This window comes from Numenius arquata, chromosome 5 (assembly GCF_964106895.1).
Source record: "Numenius arquata chromosome 5, bNumArq3.hap1.1, whole genome shotgun sequence".
NCBI classification, from domain to species: Eukaryota; Metazoa; Chordata; class Aves; order Charadriiformes; family Scolopacidae; genus Numenius; species Numenius arquata.
The window spans coordinates 33644738-33660800 of NC_133580.1; the positions used below are offsets into that span (position 1 = coordinate 33644738).

At 42.1% G+C, this 16063-nt stretch overlaps 1 protein-coding gene across 2 annotated transcripts in view; it reads left to right on the plus strand.

The window, feature by feature from the left end:
* The window catches only part of UNC5C (unc-5 netrin receptor C), a 261880-nt gene that overhangs the window by 167145 nt on the left and 78672 nt on the right, over positions 1–16063 (plus strand). For both annotated transcript variants that reach the window (XM_074148348.1, XM_074148349.1), the window contains exon 2: positions 735–956. In XM_074148348.1, coding sequence (XP_074004449.1) covers positions 735–956 — 222 coding nt within the window. The remainder of the gene's footprint in view (positions 1–734; positions 957–16063) is intronic.

Below are 16063 nucleotides of genomic sequence, written 5' to 3' on the forward strand. Positions count from 1 at the left end.
GCAGCACCAGTGAGGTGCAGAGGTTCCTTATGTCAATAGCATGCATGCGTGTTGGCCCAAAATGTCACCATCTCACAGCTGCTCAGCCTGAAGTCCTAGCTCCCAGTTCCTTTCCATAGTGAGGGCTGCACAGACCAGCATACTAAATGAAGTAAATAAAGCATAGCTTGGCACCTTCATTAGCAGTCTTAGCAAGAGAGTCAGAGTATGAACAAAGTGGCGTAGACTGGACTTGCATTTAGTCTTATGCCCTTAGAGCAGATTTCAAATTGCTCATCTGAAATGAAAGACGCTATTTCCTATTTGTACCAGCCTCAGCCAATAAGTGCATGCACTTGATTAAGCAGTGTGATAAGTCACTATTGAAAAGTCTGACCTTGAAGCCTCCAAAAGTTTCTATTATTTCGTTTTACGGTTTTGCAGGCAAGTCTCCCAAGCGCTAACATAATGCTTTATTGCTAGTATTGCCGTTGATGATAACAAAGGACCGTTCCCAGTCATGTGAATGTGCGCATCCCTGTTGCATCACATAGAGGAAAGAGACCTCAGGATGTAAAGAACAATTTCTTCTAGTCTGAAAATGGCATTATATTTAAGCCTCAGTTTATGAATGCTCCTAAGATAACGTTTTATTTGAAAAGTACGCTCCTTTTGAAATTTTCAGCAAGTACTTGTACATCTTTGCCAGCTGAATTTTGGTTGTTTCATTTGTCCTTTTTCTCTCTTCTCTACAGATGATGATTTTTTTCATGAACTTCCAGAAACATTTCCATCTGATCCTCCAGAGCCATTGCCCCACTTCCTTATCGAACCCGAAGAGGCTTACATTGTGAAGAACAAGCCTGTGAATCTGTACTGCAAAGCGAGCCCAGCCACGCAGATCTATTTCAAGTGCAACAGTGAATGGGTTCATCAGAAGGACCACGTGGTGGATGAGAGAGTAGATGAAACCTCTGGTGAGTTTGCATTATGTCACAGAGGGATGAGAATTAAAATGCATGAATATCAAGCCCACTGTTGTAATCTGGCAGCTATGTCATATGGCAGTGCTTTACTTTTGATACAGCTGTGAAGTCTCTATCTGGCATCATTGAACATCAGCTGACATAGGACAGAGCTGGTGTGTGCATCCAGGTCTCTTAGCAAAGCATGCTTGTAGAGCACCCTGCCCAAGTTTGAAACAAAATAAAAACAGGAGAACCACGCACAAACAAAAGGGAATTGCTTTCTCAGCCAGGTCTACCCTCTGTTCACTTCCCCAGTGTCACAAATTCCCAGTGGTTGCACTGTATTGTAGTCATAGACCAAGAACTATATTCTTCCCAAAGTGCTGAAGAGCGTTTGGGTTGTTCCTAGAACGATGTTTTCTTTGGGAGATTTACTCAGCTTCCAGCAAGAAGGAAGGAGAAAACACACCAGGGCACAGTTAGGAGCAGTGAATTGATCCAGAGCAAGCACCTGGCTGTTACTCCTTTACACTTTTCAGCCTGATCCATGGAGCCTGTATGAAAAAGAACTGCAGTAGGTTAGCAAGGAAAAGAAAGAAAAAAAAAAAAAAAAAAAAAGAAGCTAAGAGCCTCATCCTCCCTCAGTCAATACCAGAAATCCCACTAACATTCATGTAAAAAAAAGGGACTGTTACAGTACCAAAAAAAAAAAGTTTAAAAACTTGAGTAATAAACCAGCGTAAATCAAATATATGATTGTTCCTGTTTGGGAAGACTGGTAATCAATAGAGTCTGAGTCACATGCAAGGAGAGAAGCAGGACTTACTGCTGTTTTGATGACTCTGAGAAATAACTGGATACCTAGCAAGAAGGTACCTTTCATTTGGGAATTACACCACCACTTGGTCTAATTACTTAGAAAAATAACTCCACCAGATGTCTTGGAAGTCTCTTGTGAACTGGGTTTTATTTGTTTCAGCTCATTTATTTGCACAGAGATCAAAAGCATAAGCTTTTAACGGTACTGTGGTGCACTCAGCTTGAAAAATAGAAGGTGGGTGTAGGAAGAAAGACTGTAGAAAAAAATCTGTATTAAACTTTGGTCCTGTTTATTTGTTTGTAAGAATTGGCTTTTCCAAAAAGTTGACTGCAGCAGAAAAACTGAAAAAAGAAATTATTGTTACTCAATACATCTTCAGTTTTTTTCATCCATGGGAGTCCACTGGAATGAAGAAGGTCAAGCAGGAGGGCAGCTGTCACTGTGTTCATTTTTTAAGCTTTCATTAGCATCAGCATTCAGAAATGTGGCAATGCTGATGTGGTGACTGTAGTTTTCACTACAGGTGAAATGAATTTATTTTTTTTCTTAAAAATCTCATTTTTTAAGAACTTCATGATACTGTAAAGGAAATTGCACTTGACAAATGTAGAAGGCCACTCTTGAAAAGCCATACATCTGAATATATTAGAGGACAAATGTTTTGCATAACAAATAGCTGCAATTATATGCAAACGAAACCTGTATCCAATTAGAGATTAACATTATCTACTGGAGTTTGGGGGGGAGGAGGATGTCAAAAGCTGTGCACATCAGATTATTAGCACAAGAGCCACAAACCCAGTCACACTAATAGCTTGTTAAAATGAAACTCTCATCAGAACCTAAATTTGTCAGTCAACCTGGTTGTTGCCAAAAGGCGGGTTAATGCATGTCACAGTTGCCGTGTTTGCGCACCTTCCTGTAAGCAGACTGAGAATCTAGGGCTCATAGCACATAGGTAGTATAGAAATAGATAAACAGTGTATTTAAGGTAGTGGTAAAATAATATCAAAGCAATGGAAACTTGGGAAAATATATCCACTGCAGATGGAGCTGGAGAAAGTGTTGCAGGAGACAGTGACTGTGAGGATTCATTCTGGGGCCTGAAGAAGGAGGAGATCATCAACTTGGCAGCTTGCACTGGTCAGGCTGGCAAAGTCACTTTTGAGGCTATTTTGGTTTCTGTTGCTATTTTTGGCTAGCTAGTGCAGTAGTTGTAACCTAGGGCACAGCAGTAGTGACTGAGCTGCTCAGAGGGTGGTATAAGGATGGCAGCACAAACCCACGCCGCTGCAGGCTTCAGGCTTGCAGTTAGAGAGGCTAGAGAAATTGTCCACAAACCTGATGAGGTCTAGCCTTTACATGGGTGACCTGGGGCTCAAAGGGAGCTCAGTTACACAGTGTTTCTGCTGGGTCAGTCATGTAATCCAAGCAACTGACAACTGGGCGCATTCTTCTTTCCTGATACTTTACCGTTCTTAAGGTTACTTTTTTGCCTAAAAACGAAGAAGAGCACTGTGCTGAGCAGCCTTCTGCTGCCGTTTTTGAACCAGCCTTTCTCTTTCAGTTCTTCAGGTAGAAAAGCAAAGAAAAGGAAAACAAGACAAACACACAATAAAATACATGAGGGGAAAAAAGTAAAGGTCAACTATGCTTTCTTTTCTAAAGGACGGGTAATTTAGAAGAAAGAGGACTAAAATGCGGGTGTGATGCTAGCAGTACATCATCTTGGGATTGTAAATGATGCATGAAAGAGAAATAGGTTTTGATTTGCAAAAGATTATGTGTTCATGGACTTTGAGACTGTGCCCAGGAATGAAATCTGTGTAGAGATGATTAACTCTTCTTATAAGGCAAATTTGTTTCTGTCATTGATAAAACCAGAGACAACAGCACAGCGATAGCAGCAGCACAAGGGATGGAATGAGAGTGCAGCCCAGCTCTCATTGAAGAAATCTGCTAGATAAAATGTTGAATATATTAAAAAGGTTAATTTTTAAGAAGGGGAAATAAATATTTATATCTTTTTCCTATGTATATATATTTTTCCTTTCTAACAGAGAGAAAGTACAAAATAAGTTATAGTTATGTGCACTTTGCACTGTGGGATATTTTAAACAGTAGGTAAAGCATTGCTGTAAAGAACATTCACAGGGACTCTGTGGGAGTTGTTGCCTTCTGGTTGGAGAGGATGAGAACAGTAATAGTGACAGGGTGTTCTAGTACCACTTTATTTAATTAAATTAGACTGAAGAGAGAGCCTTGCAAAAAAAATTCCTGTGATCGAGTCTGAAAAGCCAGAAGCTTTACATAGAAGATCATTACCTTCTGGGTTTTAATCCTCAGACTTGCTGTAATTTTTCTTCTTTATGGAAAAAGCTAAGCATTTTCATGAAGTCGTCAAATGAGTTCTTTGAAAATCTTTAGTGCACATCTTTGACTCTTTCATTTCCTATGTGTGTGAAATACAAGGCAGGCCATGTTTTTTTATATTTATACTGAAATATTTTCCCATTAATGTGGAAAAATATATGTAAAGAATAAGAACACTAGTTTTAAAAAAAACAAAGATGAAAGTTGTTTTGAGGGAACACATTTGATTTTATGGCTGACTGTCATAAAAGATAACAGCAACGAAAGTAAAAGGAACCCTGCACAACTGATGCTTTTGGGGGCAAGAAAATTCCATTGTCACAGGGCAGGAAGCTCCATAGCATCAATAATTGTTAGAGCAATTTGTGCAAATTTTCCAAATTACCTCTGAAAATGGCTATGGTGAAAGATTTTATTTTGCATGTGTGCTTTTTATGGAGAAATATTTTCAGACATCCCCTCCTCCCCCCCCAATTCTGCAGTTGTGGGAGAGTTGTGAATGTATAGAAAAGGAGTGTCCTGCACCCCTTTTATTTGTCCAGAGGGATTAAATGCTGCTAAATCAAACCCCACATCCCAGTGAGGTACAACAGAGAAAAGTCAGGACAATAGGGACCTTGTTTTTGTCTTTTCTATTTGGATATGCATTGTAATATTTTCTTCATGACTATTAAGGTGAAATGATCTATAAAACCCCTCTTGCCCTCTGCAATGCCAGTGACATGTTCTTCTTTGCTTTCCTTCAAGCAAGGAGAAAACAGCATTTGGGACTCTTCTAAGTGCTAATTAAATAGACATATTGGGCAATTCAGCCGGCATTATTGTTTGCCTACACTTTCTATCTTCTTTTGCTGGGATGCATAGGGAGAGGAGGGCTCAAAGAGTTTGCTGATGACCTCGTCCATGATCCCAAATAGCAGCAAGACAGAATAAGGACTCTTGAGCCTGGCCTGAGGCCTCAGCTAATGCAAAATGAACAGGCTCATCTCTGCAATCTCAGAGGAAAGGCATGCTGAGGGAGGCTCTGTTAAGGAGCAGATGAAGTTGCCAATCCTTTTTCCCATGTACTGCCTTCAGAAGCAGGCTTTCAGAAGACCTAATGTCCTCTAGGAGCATCCCCGGTGCCATCCAGCCTTCAGCAAGGCGGATAGCTGGCTCCGAGGACTTTCCCTTCAGCTGCCCCTTCTACTTTCTGCCTCCCCACATTTCAATGAAAATGATAAAGTTAGACTCTGGCTGAGAATAAAATTTTTGTCTGATTAAGAGGGTTTATGGAACTGCACCGATGTGGATGAATATGCTCTTTTTTTCAGACACAAATCGTAGACTACTTTGTTTCAGTATCTTTACATAGCCGCCACTGTGATTCCCGCACTTGTTTCCCATCACTACCTTTCCCCATTAATAAAGTATTTCTGGATAACTGGCACATTCAACGAAAGAAGATGGAGCTTTTGACATTGGGTCAGCATTGATCTGGCAAATAGAAAGTTGTTACCTTAAGCAATAGGTTTGGCAGCCTGTTGAGGGAGTAGGTACCCAGCTAGCTAAATCTTTAATAGATCACCCTCTCAACAGAAAGATCAAAGATTGACGTCTGCCCTTTTGCCTTTAAAACAGATCTTACAAGATGCTGCAGCCAAGACAGCAGTAGGGAAACCTCCACAGCGACTCTCTGCTCCTCTTGCACTATCTATAGAGGCAGAAAAATCACTTCCATCACACAGTGCTCTCTTGCGTTATCTTCCTCTCTTTGTGTACATCTAGTGAAAGCCATTTAGTTTGGTGTTTGTGACACCGTATTTTGGAAGGCTGCATTGCCCTAATGACAAAATCCCCATGGACTTGTTCAGACGTTTAAGGTGGGACTTTTGATTATACAGCAAAGATCATTATGTAGCCTCTCATTTTGAGCACTTGTGCTCATTTGTCATAGTATTTTTTATAAATAAGGAAAGCTATCATTGCTTTTAAATACAATACTTCTTTGCATACCAGTGTTGAAGAACTTAATTTGGGAGCCAAAATATGAAATTAAGATGCCTCCCACCCCCACGTAAGCACAGCTCAGGGAGAGGAGTGTGGAGGGGTAATGTTTTACTTATTTTTCTGTGACCCACAGATCATCCAGTCCTTACTGCTCTTTTTTGTCTGCACACGTTCCTTCCTTAATTTCTTTTTGCTGCTTCTTGACCTGCTGTAGCCTCCTAATCCTCTGTATTATTTTTCAAGAGTCCAAAAGATAAGGAAGAAAGCTATTTTTCTGAACAAATGTGGCCAGTTTCCCTATTAACTTCACTAAGGAGATGACAAGCGATGCTAAATGCTGCAGTTATACTTAGCCTGCAATATTTTGACTCTCTGGGGTAGAATACCTTGGGGTTATGTTAGTAAGGGTAGCCACATATCATAAATAAGGATTGTTTTCATTCCACCGTTGTCACAAGTAATTTTATTTTCCGTTTACCACTGGATCAAATCCACTACAAACATCAAACACCCCAATTCAAAATAATTATTTCTCAGCAACATATTACCAATTTTTAGCTCTGCTCCTTCCATACTCTGCCCTAATCCAACTCATTTCAAGAAAATTTAAAAATGTGTCTGTGTATCTCTTCCCAAATGCTTCTATTAATAGTTCTGATACGTGGGTTAGAATTGATACTACAGTCCATTTTCTTTAGTAATTCAAAGTCTGTCCCCTCTTTGGAAGGATGCTGTAAGTGAAACATGTTTGTATGTATGGTCTGAAAGGCTGCAGCTGGTGCAGAAAGGAGCAGACACCTCTCTCTCCAAAGAACTGGAATTCTCTGGGGAAATACAGGCTGTTTACTTACATAAAAGTATGTGAACAGACCCACACTTTTTTCCTATTTGACATTTAAGTTGCAGCTATTTTTGATGTCGCTAGGGCTGCCTTCTCTCTGTCTATCACTCCCTGTGGCCTCTCAGGCGGCTCTCCTAGGGAAAAAGAGCCCTGTGCCCATCACCGCTGCAAGAGAAGTTCTCTCCTCTGGCGGTTTGCATCTTCAAAATCAGCTGCTTGGGAGCATGGTCCCCAGCTCACCCAGATCAAGGGAATACTCAGCATAGCCAACATAGCTGCTGCAGTCGTTTTTCGCAAGCAGGTAAAGTTTCCACTTTTATCTTAAGTAATTAGTATATTTTGATAGAAAAAGAACCGTTTTGGAAGCTTCAGAAGAAACACACAGAGAGGCAGAGAATCACCATTTTCTAGGATATAAATTCAAAATGGTGGCTATTTTTGTTGAAGTTAGTGGAGAAATCACAGATCAGTCCTGACATAAAGAAGGTCTTTTTGAATACAAAATAACAACATTGGGCCAGATATTTGCTTCCAGAGGGAAATCTGCTTATAGGCAATACAAACCCATCCCCCAAACCCAGGAAGATTATATTTTTGTATAGAAGCCTGCAAAGGACTGTGGGGAGTTTTGAGTTTAGACTCTAATTAGTATAGTATTCACTTATAATACATGTATTAACATATCATTAATTTCTTATTTACTTAAACTGTTATATGTGGGGGTTTTGTTCCTATAAGTCTTTGTGGAAGACTGCTTCTAGCCCTTAGACCTAGACACTTTCTTGACATGTTCACAGCCGTTGACACCTGCCTGTTCTTCTGCTGACGTTGTCCTTTCCAGCAGCTCTTTGCCCTTGCAGGGGTGTTAGGTCCCCATCTGATTGGTCCGGGAGGGGTTTGTGGCATGCCCACCTTCACAGACAGCAGCCGTGGACTTCGTGAACCCTCTGCCCTCTTGCTGCTAAGCTGACTGAGCCGGGCTCTTCCAGCCTCGGCATTTACTCTGTCCTTCAGCGTATTCAGGGATGGTAACAGGGGAGCCCAGAGGGAGCTACTCTTCCTGCAAGTTAATCCTGCTCACGCTCTTCCTGTGAGTAATGATGTGTCCATGGGAAGGGTCATTTGCCTACTCCAAATTTTCTGTGGGTTCACCATGTATCTCTGTGCAAGCTACTCAACGTCTCTGTTATTTACTTCTGCAAAGTGCTTTGGGACCAAAAGATAAAAGCTTTAGAATATTTATTCATTTCTTATTGGAGCATTAACTTCCTATCTGCAGCTGTTTGTCTAATTGTCCTGAAGGTTTCCTGTGGACTTCTAGAAAAACAAATCTGAGACGGGAAATGAAGTTATTAAAATAATAAGGAGGTGTATATGGATGCTTAGTGCATTCATCTGAAGCATTTGAGGATACCCCTCTGAATATTTCCAGCCTACACCTTATCTCCCTCCAAGTTTTTCATTCATTAAACCCTTTGTTATACACTCATAATCCCATTAATTCCCCAAAAGAGATCTTCAGACATCAGTCTACCCGTCACACCTCCAGAATAGCCACGGGTTTGCACAGCAATGCTTCCTTTTTCCATCCATGTCCCCTGGCTCCCTTGGAGCTGAACGCCCTTTGTGTGGGATCCAGAGCCACCGCAGCAAGGGTGGTCTGGTGCCTGAAAGGCCAATAAATGTCAGCTTGGTTTGGAAGTGATTCCCAAAGGTTAGTCTCTGTCCTGCGTCCTAAATGGAAAACAACCGGTTTTTGGATAACAGGGATGGTGGAAAAGAAGAGCAGAGCCAAGGTCTTGTGTGCTGTCAAACAGAAGTGCTGCAGTCAGTAGCACCCCAGCAGTGCAAGAGCAGGAACATTTGCATCCTATAAATGATGGGGTTTTAGTTAATTAAATATGAGAATGAGTAGGACTAACAGGTCTGTAATTTCTTTGCGAAAATCCCTGAAAATATTCAGGGAAATGGAAGGTCCAAATGACACCTTACTTTTTCTTTGTGAACAAGTTATAGTCTGATGCAGTCACTGGAAATACAGTGTAACCATGTTTAGAGACATTAGGGTCTTGATGACTGTGCGGGACTTTGGAGTGTTGTTGTCTTGAGTCCCTTGAAGTCTGTGTAAGCTTGTATCTCAGTTACCCGAGTAGTATCTTCTACTTTTTGCTCTATTAGCTCCTTAGACAGTGAAATCATTCTCTGAAGAGATGTAGAATTCGTATTGCTTAAAACTAGACTCGAGAAATCCTTCTTTTTTTGGGAAAAAATAAAAAGCCATTTATATGGAACAACCATTGGACATAGATCAGATTTAGTGAGGCTTTTTTCACTGTGCGGGTAGGATACCAAATCATCGCTAGCATGTAAGGGAGAGAGGTGGCTGTCACATTGTCGTGGTTTCGGCCGAATTTACCAAAACCAGACCGACAGATGGCCCTTCCCCCCCCTTCTCCCCCCCCCCCCCAAAAGAGGAGAGAGGAGGAGAAAGAGATAAGGAGATTCAGAAGTTTAGAATGAACTAAACTACTTTAATGAAGAATTAATATTAACATAAAAATAAAGAAGAAAATAATGAAATAGATACAATATATACAAAACCGTATCAAGCTCCCAGGATGACAGTCATGTCACTGGCAGGCACTGGGGAAGTCCCAGGCTGGACTCGGCAACGGATGGGAACTGGATTCCAGCTCTGGAGTCAGGAACACACGGATCGGGATCAAAGGCAGATGAACAGACAGAGTCCTCTCTGGACGTCGGCCATCGCAGGAAGGGGGCTGACCCTTTGATCCCTCAGCTTTTATACTGAGCATGGGGCAGATGGGATGGAATACCCCAGTTGGTCAGGTTTGGGTCACCTGTCCTGTCCACTCCTCCCCACTGATGTGACCCCTCTACATTTTTTTCGTTTCCGACCCTCTAAGGGGGCAAATAATGAAATTGGCTGACCTTGGTTGTTATAGCAATAAGTAGAAGCAAGGGCCTCCCTGCACACCATTCCTTGGCATGGAGCACAAACATTGGGCTTATCATTCTGAGAACGAGCAGTTTTCTCCATAATATGCCGTTAATTTCAGAGAGTTAGAGGAGGCCTAGCTAGGATGTAAAGTTACAGAACAGAAAATTGGTTTGGTTGTACTTCAAACCGGGACACACATGCAGCTCTGACCTGTACAGGATCTAATTTTTGTGCTGCCGTTGCAGCTTCACCGCCTGTATTCGTTTTGTCATTCCCGTGCATTCCTGATTCGTACTTAAATGAGCAGTGTGATGTGGTAGGTATCAGCAGGACTGCCATTCACTGGCAAGGTTATGTACAGTTCTTTCTTATCGGGTTTTGATGGGATGCCTTTCACAATTCCTCATAACTTCTCGTCCCTCTTCATATTTTGATTGTGAGAGCAGAAAGGGAGTCTTTTGTCAGACTCTTCTGTGTCTCTTCTTTCCCCTGAATACTGATCTTTAGACCCTCACGGCCTCTTCTATTATTTGCTCCCAGGTTTTGATTTTAGAGAGGATCTCGGTTCGTTGATTGCTGCTTTTGGCTTCCCAGTGACTTGTATAATGATGTTTCTGTAATGAGTGCTGACACTGCATCTGGGTCGGTTGCCATGCCCTCCTCTGAACAGGAGTAAGGATTGCCGGGCCTGAAGAATACCGATACCTAGAAACAAGTGTTGGAATTCAGTCAGAGTGGGTTCCCAGGAACAAAAAACAAACAAACAAACAAACAAAAAAAGCAGCAGCTAGAATTACAAGGATACTATTGACAACATTTACTTATATAATTAAAGAGGTCTTTTTCCATGGCAAAGTTGCATGGATCTGCAGAGCAACTTGCTCACATCCCTGGTGTCTTGCTGTAGGTGACGGGGATCATGAGTTGCGCTGTATCCAGAAACACGTACACACCAAATGACTTCTGTGACCACCAGGCTGCCTTTTTGCATGCCTTCCTGCGATGATTCTTTTATTCTCTACAAACTAAGAAAAATCTCCTGGCGTTTGGAGCTGGTGTTTTGACTGCTGCCCTGGCAAAGCCCTGAAAACACGCTGGATGAGGGAGCGGACAGTAAATTCCCAGAGCTTCATCTCTGTCTGGAGAAAGTCGCTTTACTTGACAGCACATTGGGCAAAGCTGCTTTGAAAGCAGCTGCTTGCCTTTTTCTTTTTTTCTTTATTTGTTTTTCAGGATACCTAAGTCGACTGTAAAATGCCACCCCTAGCATGCAGAACAACAACGGCAAAAAACGGTGGGGCTTTTACACTTCTCCCCCAACCTGCTGTTCCTGCACATTGTGGACTAAAAACCAGGAAAACAGCTGCTGAGGAAGGCTCCCGAGTGACCCCTTGTGTCACGTTGTGACTGTCCTAGTTCCCACAATAGCTGCACCAGCCGCTGAACTGTGTCATCGCATCAAGTTTACAGAAATAAGGCATTTTCACGTTGTCTCTGCTTCTCAAAACCACGCAGAGTGGGTGTGGTGCATAAGTCCCTGTGCAGATACATATTTTTTTATATATATATATACACACACATATATGTCAGTAAGTCGATAACATAAACAACTTCATGTATATTTTTATATAAAAAATTTGCACACAAACCCATTTGTTGTTCATTTCCCTGCCCCTACCTCCACTATGCAAAGGGAATGTAAACATGTTCAAAATTCAGATGCACTCTGTTCACTTCCCAGATGTTTGAAGTTCAATAGACTTTTTTTTTTTTTTTTTCATAATTTCCTCAGCTTCTTCTAGTGAAGTGCTAAACAACCATTATTCCTTTTTGCCTGCACATTGAGATTCATCTGTAGGCTCTAAACTGCCTCAAAAGTGCTTCAATTTTGCATGAGCTCTAAGCTGGGGACTGGGAAGCATTACCCACTGCTGAAGGCCCAGATCATTAGAAAGAGCATGTAAATCCTCTGAACCAGAAATAAAAAGTGCACAGATTTTCTTTGTGAAGTCTCAACTGCAGCTTTAAGTAAAACACAAACCATTGGCACATTTTTTCTGGCCCTTGAAAAAAAACCACAAAGAACAACAACATCTTTTCTCAGCTGCACGTGCCTCAACCAAAAGAAAGGAACGTTAGGCTTTGACCCAAAAGCTGGAGCTGCTAAGAGCTCATACTTATGCTTTCCTATCGTGGACAACTTCTCTTCTTCCCAATCCCTGTAAGTAGCAGGAGCCTGGCAGAGAATTGCTCGGGTACTGCTGCTTGGGGTTGCTTAGCATCAGGATGGCTTGGATCAAGATGCCTTGACTCATTTCTTTTTGCTCCTAGACCTCAGCCTATGTGATTTCGGAAATGATGATGCCCATGGTTGAACATAAATATATGCTTTGGAGCTTTGGTTTTCTTTGGAGTCCTGCTACACCGGCGCATGATTATTACTTTTGTACCAGGAAAAAAGGAAAAAAAGAAAGAAGCAACAATAGGCACACGTTGTTACATGTGGAAGAGAACAATGCATTTTGGAGCAATTTGTGCATATTAGCAAAAAATGCCGTCAACCAGAAAATAGCCTCCATTAAAAAAAAAGGGGGGAGGGAGTGTTTTTTCCTTTGTCTCTGAACTGTTTATAGGCTGAGAACAAGCAATCCAATGCTGTTCTGAAGGATTAAACAGCAACACTTCAAGGCTTATATAAAGCAATCAGCTGCAGAGGTTGGCTGGGGGAGGAGATAGCAGAGGGGCTATTTTACCTTCCCCAAGGGGACAAGCCTACAGGGCGGTACTGCCCACCTCCACCACGCTGTCAGGGACCAGGGCACATGGTTTGCTTTCCACCAGCATTCAAGAGCTCGGTTTTGAAATCTTCCTTTCATCTTACACAACTTGGTTCTTCAGATATATAGGGGAAAAGAACAAAAAGGCCTTGTTTTCAGTAAAAGAAAATAAAACCCAAACAGAATATGTGCTTTTTAATTCCAGTTCAAAGTAAAGTCTCTCTGAAGACAGCCCTTTGTAATTTTTGTGTAAGTAAATCAGCTAAAAAATAGTAGGGGGGCTGGGATTTTAGCTTTACTCACTACCATTAGCTGGTAATTAGGTATCATAGCTAACTGATACAAACCAGTGCAAACTTGACATCGGTTTTAATACAAACTTGACTTTATTAGGCTATTGCCTTCATCTATATTAATTTGAGTTAAGAATGTATCTCTTTCCTAAAGAGAAAGTTACGAAAAGAGCAAAAATAGCTGGAAGCATTTAATTTAAATATTTAAGCTAATATTTGTGGAAAATTGTTTGTGATCTTCATGTAGTCATTTCGTATCACCAGCCAGCCTGGAAAAGTAGTACTAAGGCAAAACCAGGTGCATGCAATCACAGTGTGAAGGATTACTGGGTTTTAAAGCTGTTGCTCTTTTAAACTATCTCTAGATATCTATCTGTCTATCTATCTTTTGTTAAGATTACAGATACTCTATATAGAAAATAAGCTATAGACAAAGTGTGCCGTTATGCAATCATCTCTATCCCATTAGGATGCACAGAGCACATTTTTCTCAGCAAGAACTTTAATATTTGAAGCCGTTCTTCTTGTGCGTAGCCTATTTACTCATTTTTTAAACACCACATTCCATGGCTTAAGTACTCTGATATATTTGAGTGGAATAACTTTCTGACTGTGAGGAATCGTCTCTGCAAGAGGGTAAATAAATTTCAATTCTGACATAGCACTGCTTTCACTTTTACCTTTGTAAAAAGGTTATTTCACCAAGTAAAGTAATCAGACTTCTGCTACAGAGATGGGTTGTTTATAGCACGCGATGAGTTATTAAATCTATAGGTCCTCTATAGACAGATAGGAGCAGCCTCATGTTCACAAGCCTTGGTCCTCATAGGGGAGACTTCAGCCACCCTGATATCTGTTGGAGGGACAACACAGCAGGGCACAGCAATCCAGGAGGTTCCTGGAATGCATTGGTGGTAACTTCTTTCTTCAAGTGATAGAGGAGCCAACAAGGAGAATTGCCATGCTGGACCTTTTTCTCACCAGCAAGGAGGGGCTGGTGGGGAACGTGAAGCTCAAGGGCAGCCTTGGCTGCAGTGAAATGGTGGAGTTAAGATCCTTAGGGCAGCAAGGAGGGTGCACAGCAAGCTCACTAGCCTGGACTTCAGGAGAGCAGACTTTGGCCTCTTGAGGGATCTGCTTGGTAGAATACAGTGGGATAAAGCTGTGGAGGGAGGAGAATCCCAAGAAAGCTGGTTAATATTCAAGGATCACCTCCTCAAAACTCAGGAGTGATGCATCCTGACAAAGAGGAAGTCAGGCAAAACCACCAGGAGGCCTGCATGGATTAACAAGATGCTCCTGGAGAAACTCAGACACAAAAAGGGAGCCTACAGAGGGTGGAATCCAGGACAAGTAGCCTGGGAGGAATACAGAGAAATTGTCTGAGCAGCCAGGGATCAGGTTAGGAAAGCTAAAGCCCTGATAGAGTTAAACCTGGCCAGGGATGTCAAGGGCAAAAAGAAAAGCTTCTACAGGTATGTCAGTGATAAAAGGAAGGCTAGGGAAATTGTAGGCCCTCTCCAGAAGGAAACGGGAGACCTGGTCATCTGGGATACGGACAAGGCTGAGGTACTCAATGTTTTTCTTGCCTAAGTCTCCACTGGCAAGTGCTCTAGCCCCACCACCCACATTGCAGAAGGCAAAGGCAGGAACTGGAACAATAAAGAATCTCCCACTGTAGGAGAAGATCAGGTTCAAGACCATCTAAGGAACCTGATGGTGCACAAGTCCGTGGGACCTGATGAGATGCATCCACAGGACCTGAGGGAACTGACCAATCCCTAGCACAAATACAGGCTGGGTGGAGAATGGATTGAGAGCACCCCTGCTGAGAAGAACTTGGGGGTGTTAGTGGGTGTGAAGTTCAACGTGACCCAGCAATGTACACTTGCAACTTAGAAAGCCAACTGTATGCTGGACTGCATCAAAAGAAGTGTGGCCAGCAGGTGAAGGGATGTGATTCTGCCCCTCTACTCCGCTCTGGTGAGACCCCACCTGGAGTACTGTGTCCAGCACTGGGGCCCCCAACGCAAGAAGGACATGGACCTGTTGGAGCAAGTCCAGAGGAGGGCCACGGAGATGATCAGAGAGCTGGAGCACCTCTCCTATGAAGACAGGCTGAGAGCATTGGGGTGGTTCAGCCTGGAGAAGAGAAGGCTCCAGGGACACCTTATAGTAGTCCAGTATTCCAGTACCTAAAGGGGGCCTGCTGGAAAGGGACTTTTTACAAGGGCGTGTAGCAATAGGACAGGGAGTAATGGCTTCAAACTGAAAGAGGGTAGATTTAGACTAGAGACAAGGAACAAATTTTTTACAATGAGGGTGGTGAGACACTGGAGCAGGTTGCCCAGAGAAGTTGTGGGTGCCCCATCCCTGGAAGTGTTCAAGACCAGGGTGGATGGGGCTTTGAGCAATGTGGTCTAGTGGGAGGTGTCCCTGCCCATGGCAGGGGGGTTGGAACTCGATGATCTGTAAGGTCCCTTCCATTTGGAACCATTCTATGATTCTGTGAAATTGGATGGGTCATTCTGGACTATCAGTAAGTAAAAAGATCATCATTCTTCACTTTGGTCACTTAAGTTTTACCATCAGAGAACAATCTAATGTCAAAGAACTGCATAATAAGGAAACAATCTGTTTACCTTTTATTAAGTCTGTTTACAGTCATACCACTGGTGTATGGTCTAGGCCACTTTCATGAAGCAAAAAATATGGTGCTTTTTTAAGGATTTTTGGATGAAGCTTTGTATGAAATGTAAGACAGATGGGGACTATGAGAACTGAAAATGCTTTCATCCTTTTTGCCAAATACTGTGATGGTAATCCAGCCACTTCTGAAATTACTGAAAAATTTCTTTTTTGCTATCAGGATTCTCCTTCTACCCTCATCTTGCATTAAAAAGTATATATGCTTAAGTCAGCCAAATCTGTCCTGACTGAGGAACATTCATAAGGTATTCCTCCACTCTTCTCTACTACTCCTAATAGCTAGAAAAAGGAACTGTGAGTCAGAAAGCATGGACTGTTTCAGACTGGCACTGCTTTATTTTAAGGCTGAGCA